The sequence below is a fragment of the Muscardinus avellanarius genome (genome assembly GCF_963383645.1).
Source record: "Muscardinus avellanarius genome assembly, chromosome: 8".
NCBI classification, from domain to species: Eukaryota; Metazoa; Chordata; class Mammalia; order Rodentia; family Gliridae; genus Muscardinus; species Muscardinus avellanarius.
The window spans coordinates 23,962,470-23,982,121 of record NC_137794.1 but is presented as its reverse complement, the minus strand read 5'-3'; the positions used below and the strand labels follow the sequence as shown (position 1 = coordinate 23,982,121).

The window sequence follows — 19,652 nt, the reverse complement described above, 5'->3', positions numbered from 1 at the left end:
CTTATTTCCACAACAGTTAATAAAGTAGAATAATCCTCAAGAGAAAGACACAGTCCACTGAAGCAATGCTACTCAGAAAGTCAGAAAAGACTCCAAACAGAAAATATGCACTTAAGGATTTTCAGATTACTAAAAAGGAAATCTGGATAACTAAAAAAATATACAGAAGAGTTTTATTTCTCAACTAAGTAAAAGAGAAGATAAAAGTTAGCACAGTCATTGTTGAGGTCTTAATATGTTGCCTGAAAGAGACACAAGAAAAGTAAACAAAAAAGAAAAAGATAAGGGTTGGCAGACAGATCCAGATAACCTGCTATTCAAGTATCAGGAACTATAGAACAAAGGAAGAGAGAGATCAAGATATGATTAAATATTCATAAGAAGTCATTTACCATGATCCAGGCATGGTGGCGCACATTCACACTTGGAATCCCAGCATTTGGGAGGCTGAGACAGGAGGATCGTGGTTTGAGGACAGCCTCAAATACTTAGTGAGGCCCTTTGAAACTCAGTGAGACCCTGTTTCAAAATAAAGAATAAAAAGTAGGGCTGGGGTGTCGCTTGGAGGTAGAATGCCCCTGGGTTCCATCCCCAGTACTGAAAAAAAAAAAAGTTATTTCATTCTGAGATACAGAAATATAAGATTTTCTGATGGCGTGTTGGCACACGCTTGTAATCCCCGCACTTGGGAGGTGAGACAGGAGGACTGCGCGGGTTCGAAGCCAGCCGCGCTGGCTTAAGAGACCCTGTTTCAAAAAAAAAAAAAAAGTATAAAGTAGATCTTGGAGTAGCCTAGAGGTAGAAGGGCTTCCTCAGTACCACCAAATAAACAAACAATACATTAGAAAGATAAGATTCTATACATAGAAATGACTCACAAAATTTGGTGTAGTTATTTCAAGAAAATGCACACACCTAGCCATATCTTGTAAATTGATTGAGCTCTAAGAATAAACATGAAAGCACTACATATAACATCAGAGAAGGAGGGGAAACAGTTACTTAAAAGGATATGTGTAACACAGCTTGACTATATAAAATTTGGGCAAATAGAAAAATCATTAAAAAGAGATGAAATCACCTACAATCACATTATGTGACATAAGCCTTCTAATTTCTATGCTAATAAATTTAGTTTAGTTTATTACATGAAGAAAACAAAAAGAATTAGAAGTTTGCATGAGTATCTTGTGACCATATTATAATCTTGGCTCCAGTTACTATTTTAGGACACTTAAACATATATTGATTGCTTTTTGTAGTAAAATGTCCACATCTTTTTTTTTTTTTTTTTTGCAGGTCTGAGGATGAAACCCAGGGGTATTCAACCTCCGAGCTACACCCCCTGCCCTATTTTTTATTCTTTATTTTGAAACAGGGTTTCATTAAGTTGGCCTCACTAAGTAGCTAAGGCTGTCCGTGAACCGTGATCCTCTGGTCTCAGCCTTCCCAGTGGTGGAATTACAAGCATGCGCCACCACGCCCGGCCACATCTTCTTTATTGTAACTTAAACTTCACATAATACTAGTGGGGTAGACATTTATTATCTCCTTTATTAAGAGTTACTGACGTCCCAGGTTAGTACAGAGATAAAAAACAGGAACCAAATCTCAATTTCTGATATTCCAATTCTAAGGCATTCTTCTCTCAACTATAGCAACTCACTTTCAAAGAATGAAACTTATTTCTGAGAATAAGTATAAATAGTATTTGCATTTTTCTCTTTCCTTTCTATCGGAGTCAAGTCCCATAAGACGCAGAAAAACTATCAAATTTTCTTTAAAATGTATATCACCTATCATTGGACAGGCTGGAATCTCCATTCAGACATTTAAGTTGAGATAAAATGTATAAATAGTAGCTTAAATGGACTTGAAGAATCTACCATGTGTGCTGAATATGAAACTATTTTACATCATGAAGAAGTTACTCATTAACAATGATTTGTGAAAAGACTGGGGGAAAATGACAAGTAATTTATCTTCTAGGATTTCTTTAAAAATTCATTTGAAAGCAAGAGGAGTTGGTGAATGACCTCATAATTAAGCCTCTTATTTTAGAGAAACTGTTCCTAGGCTGTTTTCTTAATTTTTTAAGCTAGATTGAGAAAGAAATTTGGTTTCAAAATTTCTACAATTTTTTTCATGCCCTCTTTATCAAAACCATGTATAGTTATTTATGAATGATGATTAAAGAAACTGCACAATTTGCCAAAATATAATAAGAAAACTAATATAGAAATAAGAATATGGAAACATTGATTTTAAAGACTATTTCATCAGAAGTCAAGGTTTTTAGGTGCTAAAGAACTAACCATAAGAATTCTAAATGTCCACGAGCCCCTCTGGTATTAGATTACTCTTCCATGCATATAATAAAAAAAGGAAATTACATAATGATTAAGATTTTTTGGAATACATAGCAGATCGGGAATATCTACCAATTCCCCTAACCAAGAAAGGGTTCCTGCTGCAGTGTGGCTTCCCTTTCTTGGGCTTCTTAGCTTTTGGGTCGCCCTTTTTGACCTTGGCATCAGTGGCAGCAGCATCAGCCTTCTTGGCTGCAGGCTTCTTCTCCTTAGTGGCCGGATTCTCAGCCTTTTCACCCGCCATCTTGCAAGATGGGAAAGAGCAAGGTTGAGAAGAAGAAGGAGAAGGTCCTTGCCACTGTCACAAAGCCAGCCAGTCGGTGGTGACAAGAATGGTGGTACCCGGGTGGTTAAGCTTCGCAAAATGCCCAGGTACTATCCTACTGAAGATGTCCCACGCAAGCTGCTGAGCCACGGCAAAAAGCCCTTCAGCCAGCACGTGAGAAAGCTGCGCTCGAGCATCACGCCTGGGACCATCCTGATCATCCTTACCGGACGCCACAGGGGCAAGAGAGTGGTTTTCCTGAAGCAGCTAGCCAGTGGCTTGCTCCTTGTGACTGGACCTCTTTGCCTCAACCGAGTTCCTCTCTGTAGAACACACCAGAAATTTGTCATTGCCACCACCACAAAGATCGATATCAGCAAGGTGAAAATCCCCAAACACCTCACTGATGCTTACTTTAAGAAGAAGAAGCTGCGCAAGCCCAGACACCAGGAGGGCGAGATCTTCGACACAGAGAAGGAGAAATACGAAATTACAGAGCAGCGGAAAGTTGACCAGAAAACCGTGGACTCACAGATTTTACCAAGAATCAAAGCCGTTCCTCAGCTCCAGGGCTACCTGCGATCTGTTTTTGCTCTGACAAATGGAATGTATCCTCATAAATTGGTGTTCTAAATTTCTTATCAAGAACCTAATTAAATAATAGATCTCTAAAAAAAAAGATTTTTTGTTCAAAAGTAGCTTTGCCTCCTAATAAGTGTGTGACTTTTGAGAGGCTGTTTTATTTTCTTGTGCTTCCATCTCATATTTTATATGATAGTATTTACTATAATATTTCTATAAGGATGATGCGTTAATAAATATAACCACTTAAAATGTCGAACACATGGTGAATCCTGTGGAGATGCTAAGTATTACTTTTGTGTATCGTGTGTGTGTGTGTATGTGTGTGTCTGTGTGTGTGTGTATTTCTTATATTTTTACCTATAAACTAACAGTTTTTCACCAGTTTGGCGGATATATCAATCTTTCACAATTGACCATGCTAAAAATTCATAAAGTCACCCTTTATTCTTCTGCCTCCTTTTCCTTCTTAGAAAACCAAAATATTTCTTTTTTGTGTGATAATATGGATTAGTTCCTCCATTCTCCCAGCTAAACTAAGGATCATCCTTTACATTTCAGAGAAATAATGAATTGGTTAGAAGTGTCATTAAAAGGACTGACATGATCTACCGATATTCCTTCTGTGTTTCATTTCAGAGACACTCACTCCATCTTAATTAAGGGAATAGAAAAAAATTGAAAAAAAACACAAAAGTTTTGTCCAATTTATATTGTGTAAGATTTTGTTGTTGTCTATTTAGTTTGCAAAAGCACTGATAATTACTCACTAACACATAATGTTACATAAATACATTTTAAACTATTGCATGCATATTTTTATTTTTATTTACTATATTTGTGGTATTGAGGGTGGAATCCAAGGGCTTTATTTTTTTAACCTCTGGGCTATACTCCCAGAGTTAATTTATACTTTATTTGGAAACAGGGTCTCATTAAGTTGCTGAGAGCCTCATTAAGTAGCTGAGGCTGGCTTTGAATCTGTGCAATTTTCCTGTCTCAGCCTCCCAAGCACTGGGTTTACAATTGTGTGCCACCACCCCTGGCCATGCATATTTTTAAAATAAAAGATTATAAAAAATTAATGCTGATAATGTGGCCCATATAAAGACATGATTTCTAAAAAAATTATTATCCTTTCTCACTACTCAAATGAACACTTTTAAAACAGTGGTATCTAGTTCAAAATCTGCCATTCTGTCATAGATCGAGGATGACATTATTTTAAGGTATTTCAAATATCCATAAGAATGTTTTTGTTATTGCTACTGGTTTCCTGTTTATTACTCTGAGTTAGCATAACCTCAACCCTTTGAAAAATCTGATCAAACAAATTATTGCAGTAATTATTAGTACTACTGGTTTCTGCTCCCTAAAATATACCCTGAGATTTGCTATGAAAAGATTCTTTATTAACTAGCAGAAAGTAAAAGAAACAGAAAGCTAAATGGATTCAATCAAGTGTATAATAAAAAAACCACAGGTGTCAGAGTTTTGTATAGATCTGCTACTTCTAATTGGCATTAGTCACTTGCAGTTGTTCCTGCTGTTGATGAATCTTCTCGTTCACTTGAAAGTGCTCAGTGAGTATCTCCCTAACAAGCTGCAACCTTTTGCTACCAGGAGTCCAGAAAGTTAAACAAAAGAATGGAATGTTAATTAAAACCAAATACATGAGATAATGAAACTAAATGACTACTGGTGGCATAAGCTCTACAATGAACTATATGATGGTTGGAGAGCTATTATTAATTAACTTACAATTTGAGTATGTACACATTCTTTGAATTGGATTTAGTACCATGGGTGTGCGGGTTGAGAGGGACTAAGGCCTGAACCCAGAAACATTCACCTCTGAACTACACTCCGGCCCTCCCCTCTTTTTTTGTTATGAAACAGGGATTTCCTAGGTTTCTGAGAGTCTCCCTAAACTGCTGAGGTTGGTCTTGAACCTGAGATCCTGTTACGGGTGTGTGCTATCATACAGGGCTTAGGTCAAGCTATACATGGCACACCACATCCTTAATCCCAGTACTTGGGAGGCTGAGACTGGAGGATCATGGGTTCGAAGCCAGCCTCAAAAACTTAGTGAGGCTCTCAGTAATTAAGTGAGACTCTGTTTCCAAATAAAAAATAAAATAGGCCAGGCGCGGTGGCGTACACTTGTAATCCCCGTGCTTGGGAGGCTGAGACAGGAGGATCACACAGGTTCAAAGGCAGCCTCAGCTACTTACTGAACATTTATATTCTTAGCGATACCCTGTTTCCAAATAAACTATAAAATGGGTCTGGGAGTATAGCCCGGAGGTAAAAAAAAGCCCCTGGGTTCCACCCCCAGTACCATGAATAGATAAGATAGATAGATAGGTAGATAGGCAGGCCGGCCTGGGTGTGTAGCTAATAGGTAGACTGCCCCTGGGTTCAATCTCCAGAACCACAAAGAGAAAAAAGAAGGAAAGAAAGTTAAGTCAGAGTTAAGGAGTAAGTATCCACTTTCCTAGCCAATTATTTCCTTCATTCCCTCTCTATAGACTTTCAACACCTCCATTTTTACTCTTGGCTATTTATACTAATTAAATATAAAGCATCAGAAAAGTTTGCAAGGACTCTCACCCTCCTATATACCACCTACTTCTCTATATACTTCTGTACTATGGCCTTTCAGCTCCTTCTATGCACATACCTAAAGCAAACCCTTCATTAAGGCACCATCTGCTCTTGTCTACTTAAAATCAATCTTTTGCTCTACTGACTTATGCAATCAAATTTTTCCTATTTCCAGAATAATCTGGTCAGCATATTAAAACATGACAAACTTTCTCAGATCTCAAAAACAGAAGTTTCACGTGATCAAACATGCCTTGCTAATATCCAGTTTATTTTTGTTTCCCTTTTCCAACAAAGTCCCTAGAACGATCTATTTATGGCTTCTTATCCCTTGCTTACTATTTATCCTTAAACCCAATCCATTCAGGTAAGGTAGAGGAGGGACCCAGTCACCTATAGTAAGCTTTTCACATGAAGTTGATGATGCCCAAACCTAACTGTACTTAGTGCTGACGGCAAATGGAAAGTATCTAGGATCCTTCGAATAACATCCCTACAGAGGACTCACCACCAGCCATCTAAATCCAAATGTCTGGTTGGCAGTCCCATGTTCCACAAAGATTCTCTGGGGAGAGAGTCTCATGGTACTCCATCACTGATTATGTCGCTGCCCACACGGATCTCAGGAACTTCACCTGAGTCCTGTCCCCCACAGCTGAATGCAAAGTCATCCTGAGCTGCTTCAGTTACGATTGCTCAGATCTCTTCTCAGTCCTCATGTATGTCACCATCTTTCCAATAGCCCACTATAATTGTATGAATGGTCAAATGATACGAAGAAAGATTTTACTTTTATTCACTTCTGGATTTATAATTGTATTGCTTTATAACCAAATACAACTTTCTTTAGGAATAGTTCAACAATCAAATTGAATAAAACTCTCAATTTTTATTTATTTATTTATTTATTTTTGGTGATACTGGGGGTGGAACCCAGGGGCTTTCTACCCCCGGGCTATACTCCCAGACCTATTTTATATTTTATTTGGAAACAGGGTCTCACTAAGTTGCTGAGAGCCTCACTAAGTAGCTGAGACTGGCTTTGAACCTATAAAATCCTCCTGTCTCAGCTTCCCAAGCTCGGGGATTACAAGCGTGCGCCACCATGCCTGGCTCAATTTTTAAATAAGTATTTAATAAACATTTATTTCACTATTACAAAGAATAATAATAAAGTTAAGGAGTACATAAAAATGTATTGGATTCATGAGTGGATAGGCTAATATGCCCCTGTAGGTACTGCTATTTTTTTACTCTATGAAAAAGACAATGTCCCAGAAAAACAAGGAAGCTTGTATACTTATTTGTACATGTGAATATGTTAATTATAAGTTTATGTATAGATATGAAAGTATATGTTAAGTAATGTTATTTCATTTATTCAAGCTCATTAGTTTTAAAAGTGATATAAAATTTTTGTTCAGTGACTATGTCATCCAAATGTCTGCAAATCATTAATATCCCAATATATCTCATTTCTTTTTCATTATTAAAATAAAATATAGCCGGACATGGTGGTGCATGCTTGTAATCCCCACGCTTGGGAGGCAGAGACAAGAAGATTGCACAGGTTCAAAGCCAGCCTCTCTGGCTTAAGAGAGCCTGTTTCCATATTAAAAAAAAAAATATATATATATATACATATATAATAGGTCTGGGAGTGTAGCCCAGAGGTAGAAGGGTTTCCAGGAACCCCAGTACTACTAAAAAATAGAATAAAATAAAATATAATTTTATATATTGTACAAGTAACTAAGATTAAATGGTTAATTATTTTACTATACATGAATGAAAACAGTTTGGTTTAGGCACATGTCAGTGTATGTGACAATATACTTGTGGTCAAAATTTGAGTAATTTAAAAAGCATATAAAATTATGAAATAGTTTAAATATTGGTGACATAAGAAAGTGTAAAAACATACATGTTTTAACTGTAATGTATTTTAAAACATTTATGTTCTACATATGGAGTGTTTTGTGGCTATTGTTATTTTTATTTATTTCAGGGCTGGAAATCAACCCAGAGGCTTATACTTGCTAGACAATCACTTTATTGCTAAGCTATGTCCACAGCCTATACACTTAAAAGTCTTTAATGAACTCATCAGTTTTAATATTATAGCTCTAATGTTCCATTATTATAGTTTGGTTATGGGATTTATATTTTTCTATAACCTGTGTTTTGTGTACTCATTTTCTCATTCCTGCTTGCTTGTTTGCTTTGTTTGGCTTTGCTTTGCTTAATTTTATTTATTCATTTACCCATTTATTTATTTTTGTGATGTACAGGCTGGTCTTCAACTGCTGGGCCCAAGCAATACCCCCGCTCAGACTCCAGAGTAGCTGGGTCTAGATACCCACCATTGTACCTGGCTTTGTACTTGTTTTACCATGTGGAAATTCAACTGAAGTTATGCATTAATTATAACTCTATTAAAGTTTATGATAATTCATTGACTTAAAATCCATAGTACTTGTAAAAGAACAAAACAGAAGTAATTTAAATCAGACTATTCAGTAGTAAAGATTAAGATAGTATAGGAAGCCTGGCACAGTGTTACACAGCTGTAATCCCAGTATCTGGGAGGCTGAGAAAAGAGAATCCCAGGTTCAAAGCCAGCTTCAGCAGTTTATCAAGACTCTCAACAACTTAATGAGCCCCTGTTCCAAAATATAAAACAACAAAAAAGTACTGGAGGTGTAGCTTAAAGGTAGAAAGCCCCTGAGTTCATGCTGTAGTATCAAAAAAAGAAAAGAAATTCATAGGAAAAAAAATTCTTCCAAGAGAAAAGAACAATTAAATATGAAATTATTGACCATTTATCATTTTATATATCTGTCTCATTCTCACTTATTCTGAAGTCTCTTTCATCTTCATCATAATTGCAAGAAAAATTATTTTTGAATTTCTTTCTTCTAGTTAATTAAACCTGCTCAAATAACACATTTGACTTTCTTGCCGCTTGGTTATAGTTTAGAGGAATCCTTAATTTATTTTTGTTTTCTTGCTAAAGAAGCTTTCTTTGCCTTTTTAAATGATTAAGCATTTTCCTTCTTGCTTTCTGAATGTAACCCTGAAAGCTCATCTTTAATATGAAAGCAGGAAGCTTATCTAGTAGGGGAGAGAGCAGGGCAATCTCTCAATCTGGAGATTAACATCTGGAATAAACGCTAACTACAGACTTATGGCTAACTGAAAATTGGTGTAGTCATGCATGAATGAGAGATACATATAATTTTAAAGTCCCATTTTAACCATTAGTTTTAGCATATTCCACCAGTACTTCTCTTTATAAATGAGTGGATAAAAATTATGGCACTGACGCGAGTGGAAGTTTTCTTTAGCTTCCTTCTTTCCTGCTCAAATTGCAAGAAGCATGAACCCCAGCAATGCCCCAAAGCAAGAAGCAAAATGAGAATGAAAGAGGACTCTATAGCTCACAATTCTTTCGTGTCAACTTCATATGAATTTTGGTTTTATAGATCATTTCAATATTGATGTGCCTATATTTTCGAATTCATTTTTCTGGCTCCACATTGCCTGAATCATCTTCTATACTGGACGTTTACTATAGTTGTGACATAAGTCTATTTGAAAATGCTAATTTGTAAAGGAAAGAGGCATTATGGTGTCTAGATTCTACATAGAACTGCATGTCTTCATAAATATTACACATCTATATAATGTTAGTTCTTTTAATGGATTAATTTCATTCTCCCTTTTATATTAGTTTATCAATCTCTTATGATGGTCCTAGAAGTTTCGAAAACTAAAATGACTTTGTGAATTCACCACATGATTAATTATCAGTAAGCATCTACTCAAACTTGAAATGTGAATATTCTGTACATTTAACTACATATAAGAATTTAAATATTCATTCATTTTTGGAGAGATTTCTATGAATGGAAATCAAAAGGTTAATAAAGCACTGGTTCTCTGTTCCAACATTTTAATATTTAATTATGGAGATAGATGGAATAAATACAGCTTTATTTTTTAATATAATTTCCTTTATTTTTGAGGCATTTTTACTAATAACATTGTAAACATCTGTACACTAAGGACAATTTCTTATTCATTCTTGTATTCCCAGAGCTGAGATGGGTACTACTCTAGTTTGTAAGTTGGCTTGATAGATTTTTGGTGTCCAGAAGCGGGATCTATAACATAAGAATATGGAGAAAAAAAATGTGTATTTGTAAATGGAGAATCAATAAAGCAAGAAGAATGCCATTATCTGACTATGCTTCCCTCAGCACAGCAGTGCTGTTAACTGTTGTGAAAAGTACCATCGTAATAGCAATAGTAATTGCAACAACCACACAACAGCCATAGATACTGTAAATAGTAGGTACTAGAGAGAGATTCTCAGTCTGTCTTTCTTTCTTCCTTCCTTCCTTTCTTTCTTTCTTTCTTTCTTTCTTTCTATTTATTTATATATATATTTTGCGGGTCTGGGGATGGAACCCAGAGGTATTTGACCTCTGAGCTATACCACCTGCCCAATTATTTATTCTTTATTTTGAAACAGGGTCTCACTGTATTGCGGAGGGCCTCACTAAGTAGCTGAGGCTGTCTGCAAACCGTGATCCTACCGTCTCAGCCTCCCGAATGCTGGGATTACAAGCATGCGCACCACACCCAGCTTCTCAGTGTTTCTTATAAGGCCCCAAACTGCTTCAGTGTCCTTAACTGCCTGCCCAGAACACAAAATCTCATACAAAATTCAGAGTATGGACCTACAGCAGCAAGAGAAATACTTCCAGGATCTGCTACATAATGGGCATTTGGAACCTTCAAGCTCGGAGCTGCTAACCAGTGTCCATCATTATTTCCAGCATAAGACACAGAACTCCAGTTTTCTGTTTATCTGGATAAAAGGTTAGATGACATGGTATTTCCTTCCCATAATCAATACACATTCAAAAAGGAGTTTACATTTATGACCACACTTTCCAAAGGGAAATCATGCTTTCCTAATTACTTAGCCAGGATACTTCTGGTACTGACCTTTTGGGTAAGCATAAGTAGCAACAAAAAATCTAAAAAGGAGAGCTTTTGCAGCAGCTCTAATACCATTTAAGAGCATGATCCAGAGCAGGACAACTGGGTGGAGGGGCAGGCTTGAAAGGACTAATATCCAGTAACCCTACTTTTATTAACCTGATAAAAATTAAAACTGTTCTCAATCTGTTTACTGTTTTAATGTCTTTATTAATTTACCCATATATCCTCTAAAATCCTTGCTTGTATCAGAGTAATTTATCTAGTTTATTTACTAGTAGAAAGGGGGAAAGATTTATGCATCCAAAAATAGTACATTCCATAATTCTGTTTTGAGTAAGGACTTATAATAAATTTACCATTTAATTGGAACTACATTCTGATATCATGTTGTATGCATTTAAAAATGGAGCAAAGTTTATTGATAAGGTGCTTGACCCTGGAGCCAAGACACTGTCAACCTTAGCTTTGCCTTTTCTTGCCATGGTATGACCTTGGGCAACTAATTAACCTTTATGTTCTCAAATTCCCATCTAAAAATCAAGGCTAATAATAGTCCCTATGTCATAAGCATGCTATCCAGAAAAAAATGTAGTGAAGATATATATATATGTAATATATATACTTATGCAGATATAGCTTTATTTAATCGAAATACATTGTGTATGTGTGTGTGTGTGTGTGTGTGTGTGTGTGTGTGTGTAATTTAAAAGAATGCCTGGGACTTAGTAATATGGAAATGTCTATGTGCAAGTTTTTTGTTTGCTTGTTTGTTTGTCTTCCGATAAAAAGGTATTTTGTGAAGCAAATTAGACTACCCCTGTGGCTAGAAAGCTTCAGTATCTGAACAAAAGTTTCTTTCATTTGTTTTGCCATCTTGAAAAAGCACTGTTTTCTTTTGTTGTTGTTGTTGTTGTTGTTTTGTTTCATTTTGTTTTTCTTGGTCCTACACCACTATGCTTGGAGATGAGAGTTTCATGGTATTCACAGACTGCCAAGAACTCAATTTGCATGTATAAATCTAGATACAGAGAGATGTATTGCAACATTGTCAAATCTCATCTGGACATATAGTGGAAAGTATGGCTTTGGGAGCTACAAAACAACAGCAAATATGTTATCAAGCTGCAAAGGAAATCAAATGCACTTTAAAATGTCCCCTTAGTGTACTTTGTCAATATTTTATTTTTCAAAGAACATAGCCTATCTTCTAGGAATTTCATTAATGTGTTAAAGCATCAAAATGTCAATGTGAATGAAACTTACAAGCAAAATGCCATTCTCATAAAGGAGTCAGAAAAATCAAATCAAGTGAAATTCAATAAAAACAGAAAAAATGTATACTAAGCTTCTGACAAATAAATGCCTGATTATTTCATTTTCAAAAACTATTAAAAGTTCAACAGTAATTTTTGGTGAAGGAGTTCAGCTTGGCTCTGGAGAATCATTTCATGCCATCTGATTGAGATGACAACCGTTTTATCACCAGAAAGACTTCCTGTCAACTGGTACACTTTAGTGAATTCTCTCAAACAATCTGTAGCATTGATATTCTAGTTTTACATGTGGCATCTGGATTTCCAAGGAATGTCTACAGGATATAAAGCCTTAATGTCCCGTCCATAATAATAGTTTTATGATGTCTTTTTAAATTAATTAGAGAAACATCCAGAGATAGAAAATATAGAATTGTAGTTTTCAATATTTTGAAAACCTAGCCCCACAGAACCACACTCTGAATCTTTCTCTTATAAAATCACTGAATGGCACAGGTGAAAGGAAGTCAGACACAAAGGGATCACAAGCCCAAATGCTTCCAGAGGCCACAACATGGACAGGACTTAGAGGAGCATTTTCAAAAATCATGTGGGATTGACCAAAGACATCGTCAGTGTATTTCAAAAAGTCCCCATTTTCACACCTTCATTTACTCCAACAAGAAAACTTTGGCTCTGGGAGTGTGGTGCCATATCTAAAGTCACATAACACTACAGTTCAAGTCAGAATACAGGTTACCTACCTTCGTTCTCAAGAGTCCTGTCTCCCATTTGCTTCCTCTCAGAGCAATGTTTAGTATTGTACTTCAATAGCATGCTAACATGTATGAAAAATAGCAGGTCTAACAAAAAATATATACAGGTTCAGAATCTTAAAAAACACAATGTCAAAGTTAAACCTCAAAAATTCCAGTGTTAGGCTCTTAATTTTGTTATAAATATTTTCTGTCTCCCACTTTACACATATGGAGATAACCAAATCCTCCAAATAAAAGATTCTGCATGGCCTGTCCACATGGTCTGTCTAAATGCAGCTCAGCAGTCTCAATTCCTGGGAGTCCAGATTGAGCTTCAAGACAGATGGCAGCAAACCATGCAGAACATTTCTGCAATGACACAGCTCATTTGTTATTCTCTGCATAGAAATGACCTCTATCTTTCTGTTCATGGAGTAAGGGATAATGTACCAGACCAGGAGTTGGGAGACCAATCCCAGTTTTGCTTTTACAACTGACTGTGTACACATACTGGACAAGACACTTAACCTTTTTTTATACAAATTCCCTCCTCTCTGAATTTAATTGGTAGGTAAAATTGTCTTTAAAGTACCTTTCCGTTTAACTCTTCTATTTTTATGTGGGTATATATAGATTTTTGGAAGAAAATTTCATTAAGAATGATAACAACAAAGGCATATAATGTTTGAAAATCTTTTAACATACTTTTAGTTGTGCATTGTGATTAGACATCATATTGAAGTTCAGTGTAAGAGATACATCCATGCACATAGCATCTGGTGTATTTGATAATCTTCATCAGAAATAACCAAAAATAAATAGCATCTCTCCAGCACTTGTCCTAACTGCTGAAACCAGTGTCTATTCGTTATTCCAAGGAAAAATGTATAGCCAATGATATTAAGAGGTTTCTCATTTTCACATCTATAACTCTCTTCCCTAGTCTTTACCTTTCTTAAACATTCTGCAAAATCTGACACACAGCATTCAGCCTTCATCGATTTCATTCGTGACAACTGTGACAACACTCTCCTGGAAGCTTTCTGTACATTTTCAGTTAATTAAATTTAATTTTAGACTCCTAGCTTCATTTTCTAGACTCTCTTTCTCCCCATAAATTTCTGTCAACTGCACCCCCTTTACCTTGTGCTAGTGTTGAATCATGCCTTCTCCCAATAAGAACCTGTTGTAACTAATAATTCTCAATCCGGATCAATTCATTCTTTCCATTGGCTCCCTAAATACTCTCCAGGCAACTAAAAGCCATCTCTACTGTCAAAACAACCCTGTAGTGGGCTCTGCACTCTGTGTCTCCCAAGCTAAAGCCATGGCATCATCCTGGAGTTCTTGTTTTGTACTTACTTCTGACACCTAGCTGGCTATCAATCTCTTCAATTTGTGGTGACAATGTTGTCTGAACACATCTCCTTCTGTGTAATAGCACCTTCTGGCTTATTTCATAACTTTGGCTGTGGATGACTGTAATACCCTCTTAATTAATTTCTGTCAAGTTAGTTTTTCTTCTATTTAATCAAGCATCTGAAGTACTGTTTTGGGAAGTAAGTTGCATATGAGATAAATCCCCAAACTTCCAATATATCATTTAAAATCCTTCAAATTTTAAATTGAATCCTCTCTTTCATTCTCCATTGCCCCTCCAACAAATTGGAGGAGAACAGGTTACTTTTGTGTGTGTGTGTGTGTGTGTGTGTGTGTGTGTAACTGGGGATGGAAACCAGGGGCATTCTACCTCCAAGCTACACCCCCAGCCCTATTTTTTTAATTCTTCATTTTGAAACAGTGTCTCACTGAGTTGCAAAAGGCCTCACTAAGTAGCTGAGCTGAGGCTTTCCGCACAAACCAACCATGACACTCCTGTCTCAGCCTCCCAAATGCTGGGATTACAAGGGTGCGCCAACCATGCCGGGCTCAGGTTACTCTCTGTTAAACATGTAATGTATTCATGCTACAAAAATGTCCATAACTATTCTAACTCCCTCCTAATTTGTGAAACCTTCTTAGATTTCCCCAGATAAATGATAGCACACTTCTCTAACTCCCAAAAGCAGAGCAACACAGCCTGGCAAATATAAATATGGTTATGGAAACAATAGGTTGGATCATTAACCATTAAAACAGCTGTGAACATTCTGGAATACATGGAGGCTTTCTGAGGGCCACTGTTATAACTACACTTCTGTAAAGTACAAAGAAGACACCTTGCTGTCATGTGTATTCCTAGTATCTAGAAAATTAAGCATTTGCTCAATGAATTAAGTAAGTGATTCTTGAATTCTCCCCTCAGGAAAAAAAAATAATTAGAGAATGAGAGTTTTTACTGCTGGTTTATTTTTGTTTATTTGTGCTTATTTTATAAGTACTAATATGAACTCCTAGAATCATAACTCTAAAAAACAAAAGAACACACAAAGTGAGTAATGAATTCTCTTATTTTGGCATATAGAAGGTTAGATTAAAATGTGTGTTTGATTTTTACTCACGTTAATTCAAAGGTATGTGGGAGTCATTTGGAGTAGCTTTCTTTTTTATTTTAAAAGATGTTAAGATCCAGAAACAAGAAAATATGTTTTAATCATAAGCAAAGTTTCATTGAATTAAATGCTTCCAGGACAGTAAACTATTAAGATACAGAGAAGTGACCTTACATTTGACCCATATTTTGACTATTCCTAAAAGTCAATAAAAGTTCATTGAATCTCTAATTTAATTTTATATTCTGCATACTGCAGTTAAACTGTTTCATGTTATGAATTTGGTATCTGTGCAATAATGGATAAAAAGGAACTACTGTACAAACACTGGACTACTTAATGTGATAACATGATATCTATATGACTCTGGAAAGTACTTACTTGGGTATTTCCTGAATCAGTACACAATAAGCATCATATAAAATAAGTATCAACTGGATAAAAACAATCTTTCCATTGAGGCTCTTTAGTAATTTCTATTTCTCTCAAACATCTTACTATGCTATGCTAAAATGTATTTATATTTGTCCTAACATCTAGGCCAATGCTTGCCAAACTTTGGCATGATTTAGATGGATATTTCTTTGAGTGGAGGGCTATACATTATACAATGCTTAGTAACATCCTTGAATCTAACTTGATAAGATGTTAGTACACACACTTGAAGTATGACACTCAAACATGTCCCCAAACATTGCCAAAATGATCTCATTGATTGCCCTCTGTGAGCTCAATTGCAAAACCATCACCAAGCAAAAAAGACAGAAGTCATAAAAAGTCATCTTAAAGAAGGTGAAATTATCTCCCAAATTGGTCAAACTTTGGCTATAATTTCACTGTATGTGTTGAACTCTAAAAATGGGAGATACTCATGAAAGGAGACGTGCTCAACCTGGGGAAAAATGGGCAAAAGGAATGTGATACAAGCACAAATCAGGTGGACTCCATCCAAACACTGATTCCAGGTTGCATGTTCAGTTTTTACAAAGCATATTCTCCTATTTTCTTTTTATAAGCAAACTACATGGGAGTCGAAATTATCAGAAGTTTTCTAGCTGACCAGAAAATCAGAACAATGAAAGGCAGTTATATGATAGAATGCTTGATATTGTCAAGCTCTTATCTGAGGCATTCCTATAATCCCAGCTACTTGAAAGTCTAAAGTAAGAGGACAGAGAGTTGGATGCCAGTCTGAGCAATTTAATGAGATCCTGCCTCAAAAATTAAATTTAAAAATAGCAATTTTTTCTCATATGCCAAAGCTAGGGAGTTATTGGAATACCAGAGGAACTTCTGATAATGAAGGAGACACTCCAGTGGAGCCCGGGAGGTAGTCTAGAGAAAGGAAGGGGGGAGGGAAAGGAGTATCAATGAAGGAACATTTCTGTGGACATTGTATACATACGTGAGGATGTCAAATGTCAATCTCAATATGCTGGATGGAAAAGGGGGTCGGGGGAGAAAGCCTGGGAAAGCCACCGAGTGATGTGTGCATGTCTGTCAGTATCACTGCAAACTATATTATAATGTGAGCCTATAATGGACCAGTAAGAGTATGGATAAAAAAGGGTACAGCTCAGTGGTAGAGCACCTGCCCAGCATGCATGAGGTTACTGTGAGACAACAAGCAAAAACACTTTTCTATGTACAAGTATGTCCACAGGCAAAAATCCACCAAAGGAATACCCTTGGAAGACCCCAAGGTCCAGAGGACCATGCCTTGGGGACATTTGGCTGAACACATTTTTTTTCCATCTAGAGCTTAGATTTTTTTATTTGCTTGTTTTTTTGTCTCATTTCTTAATGAACATTGCTATTACTAATAATTAAATATGAACACAAAGCAATCATTCTCTGAAATATCCCTTGGGAAAGAGACACTTGATTTATATTTGAGTCTTCACACAGTGTCTCATATTATGGGTCTATCTCTAATTACTTAATTTGAAAGATGAAATGGTTTATGGAGAATGCATATCAACCTGAAATGCTCTAAGCAATGATGGACTGGTATACAAAACTAGTCTTTATCTAAAAGAAAATGCTTTATTTTAAAAAAGAGGTAAAATTAACAAACTGATTCAATATTCAAGGCAATATAGCCTCATTTTTTAAGTAGTAATAAAATTTTGTGGCAACCACAGATATCTACCTTAGGATTAATTTTTAAAATCTTTACTGTATGGAAATACATATGTGTATGAAAAACATACACATATTTTTATATAAAAACATGCACGTGTGTGTGTGTGTGTGTGTGTGTGTGTGTGTGTGTATTTGGTGGTACTGGGGTTCCTGGAAACCCTTATACCTCCAGGCTACACTCCCAGACCTATTTTATACTTTTTATTTGGAAACAGGGTCTCTTAAGCTAGCATGGCCGGCTTTGAACCTGCACGATCCTCCTGTCTCCGCCTTCCAAGCACGGGGATTACAAGCGTGCGCCACTATGACCGGCAAAAACATACACATATTTTTAAATTGTGTGTTTGAAATAATTCAGTAGAAAATAAGAACAGTATAAATTGTTATTAGGTAAATTTTTTAAAACTTGATTATTTATAAGATATTTTAAAAAAAAGCAAAGAAAACGGCATGATATCTCTGAGCTATATCCCCAGCCTATTTAATTTTTTATTTTGAAACTGGGCCTTGCTAAGTTGCTGAGGGATTCTCTAACTTGCTGAGGCTGGCCTCAAACCTGCAGTCCTCCTACAGCCTCCCAAGTACTTGGATTACAGGTATGTATTACTATGCCTGGTATCTTTATACATTTTACAGCATGGTTAAATTAATTTTTTATTCCCTCTCACTTTTATTGCATGCTATTAGTCTTTAACAAAAATTACTTATAAATATTTTTTACCTTTCTCTACATTATCCAATATAGTAGTCATTAGAAGATATTTTTTGATTTCACATTAATTTAAAATTAATTTGAGATATCCAGTTAAGTAAAGTCACATGACAAGTGCTCTATATCCACATTTGGCCTAGCAACTATTACACTGGTCATTATTGATACAGAATGCTTTCCATCATCACAGAGAGTTTAGTTGGTACACTGAACAGTATCAAGAACTAGGACCAACTAATGCAAGAAAATAGAGTTTATATTTACTATGTTAGAAGGATAAAATATATTTTCCAAATATTTCTTTGTCTTTTCACTAATTGTTTTGTATATAACTTAGAGAGTAACAGGTATTTCCAACACCTTCTACTATGTACTAATATATAATTAGTACATGGGGTATTATATACTCTGGAAAGTTAATATTTTAGTTGCAAAGGGCCCTGTCATCATTACTCAATTCTGCTAATATAGCACAAAGACAGCCTTAAGCAATGTGTAATCGTATGGACATGGCTGTCTTCCCATACGACATTATTTGCAAAACAGGCAGTAGTCCTAGCTTTTCCTGCTAACCTCTAGTCTAGTCTAGGTGAAGAACTCTACGTAAGCACAACCATGATAAATAATAGAATATGCTAAAACTCTATGAAAATCCAAGGCTTTGACTTGAGAGACCTGGGTTAGATTTCCCAGAAGAGGTGAGCTATGAAATGGGTCTTGAAAAATGAATATGACCTCGGTAAGTAAGTGTGTGGAGAAGGGAATTTCCTCAAGAGAAAACAACTTGAGAAAAGACAAAAGGCTTAACAGCACAGGACTTGTTCAGCGAGTTGTGGTCGATCATTATGAGTGGGGTTGACAGAGGCAGGAGAACATGTGTTAGTAGGGAGCAGTCAGGCTTCCTAAAAGTACAGTAGAGGGTTCTTTCTTAACATCAACAAAAAGCACTCTCTCTAGGTGGCTATTTGATAAAATTTAGATTCTTAGTCCCTGATCAGCAGAAATTCCATTTCAGTGGATTTGTGGTAGATCTCAGAAATCTCTACTTTGAACAAAAACTACTGTAATCCTGAGGTACATTAACATTTAAGAACCACTGATATACATGGCTAGTTAAAACAGTGCTAGACTCATTTCCTCAATAATCTAAGACAGGCAGAACAGTTTTAACATTTAAGACAAAATGAAGACTTAACACAGGCTTAATGCTGAATTATTTTGAGCCATTTGCAAATTTCAGCCCACTGTTCAATGTGGTTTCAAAAAGTTCCTCTTCACTCTAAGCTATTTCAAATCTTTGAAAGAGCCTGCTGACCATATTGTTTTCTTTCAGTGTAAGTATTTGCGCTATAGACAGATCCTTTCCCAAGCCTTATCTTTCTGAAATGAAATGCTGCCTTTTTGATTTTCTTTCTTTCTTCTTTTTTTGCGGTACTGGGGATGGAACCCGGGGCAT

At 36.0% G+C, this 19,652-nt stretch overlaps 2 protein-coding genes across 2 annotated transcripts in view; one reads left to right on the top strand and one right to left on the bottom strand.

Moving 5' to 3' along the window:
* Positions 1-19,652, bottom strand: part of ADGRB3 (adhesion G protein-coupled receptor B3) — a gene marked incomplete at both ends in the record, with an annotated part of 810,263 nt that overhangs the window by 694,366 nt on the left and 96,245 nt on the right. The gene's annotated exons all lie outside the window — the stretch shown is intronic.
* On the top strand, positions 2,734-3,267 carry LOC308265916 (large ribosomal subunit protein eL6; the record flags this gene model as incomplete). Its single annotated transcript, XM_080699921.1, has 1 exon — positions 2,734-3,267. One exon carries the CDS (start codon positions 2,734-2,736, stop codon positions 3,265-3,267), a length of 534 nt encoding a protein of 177 aa, XP_080556047.1.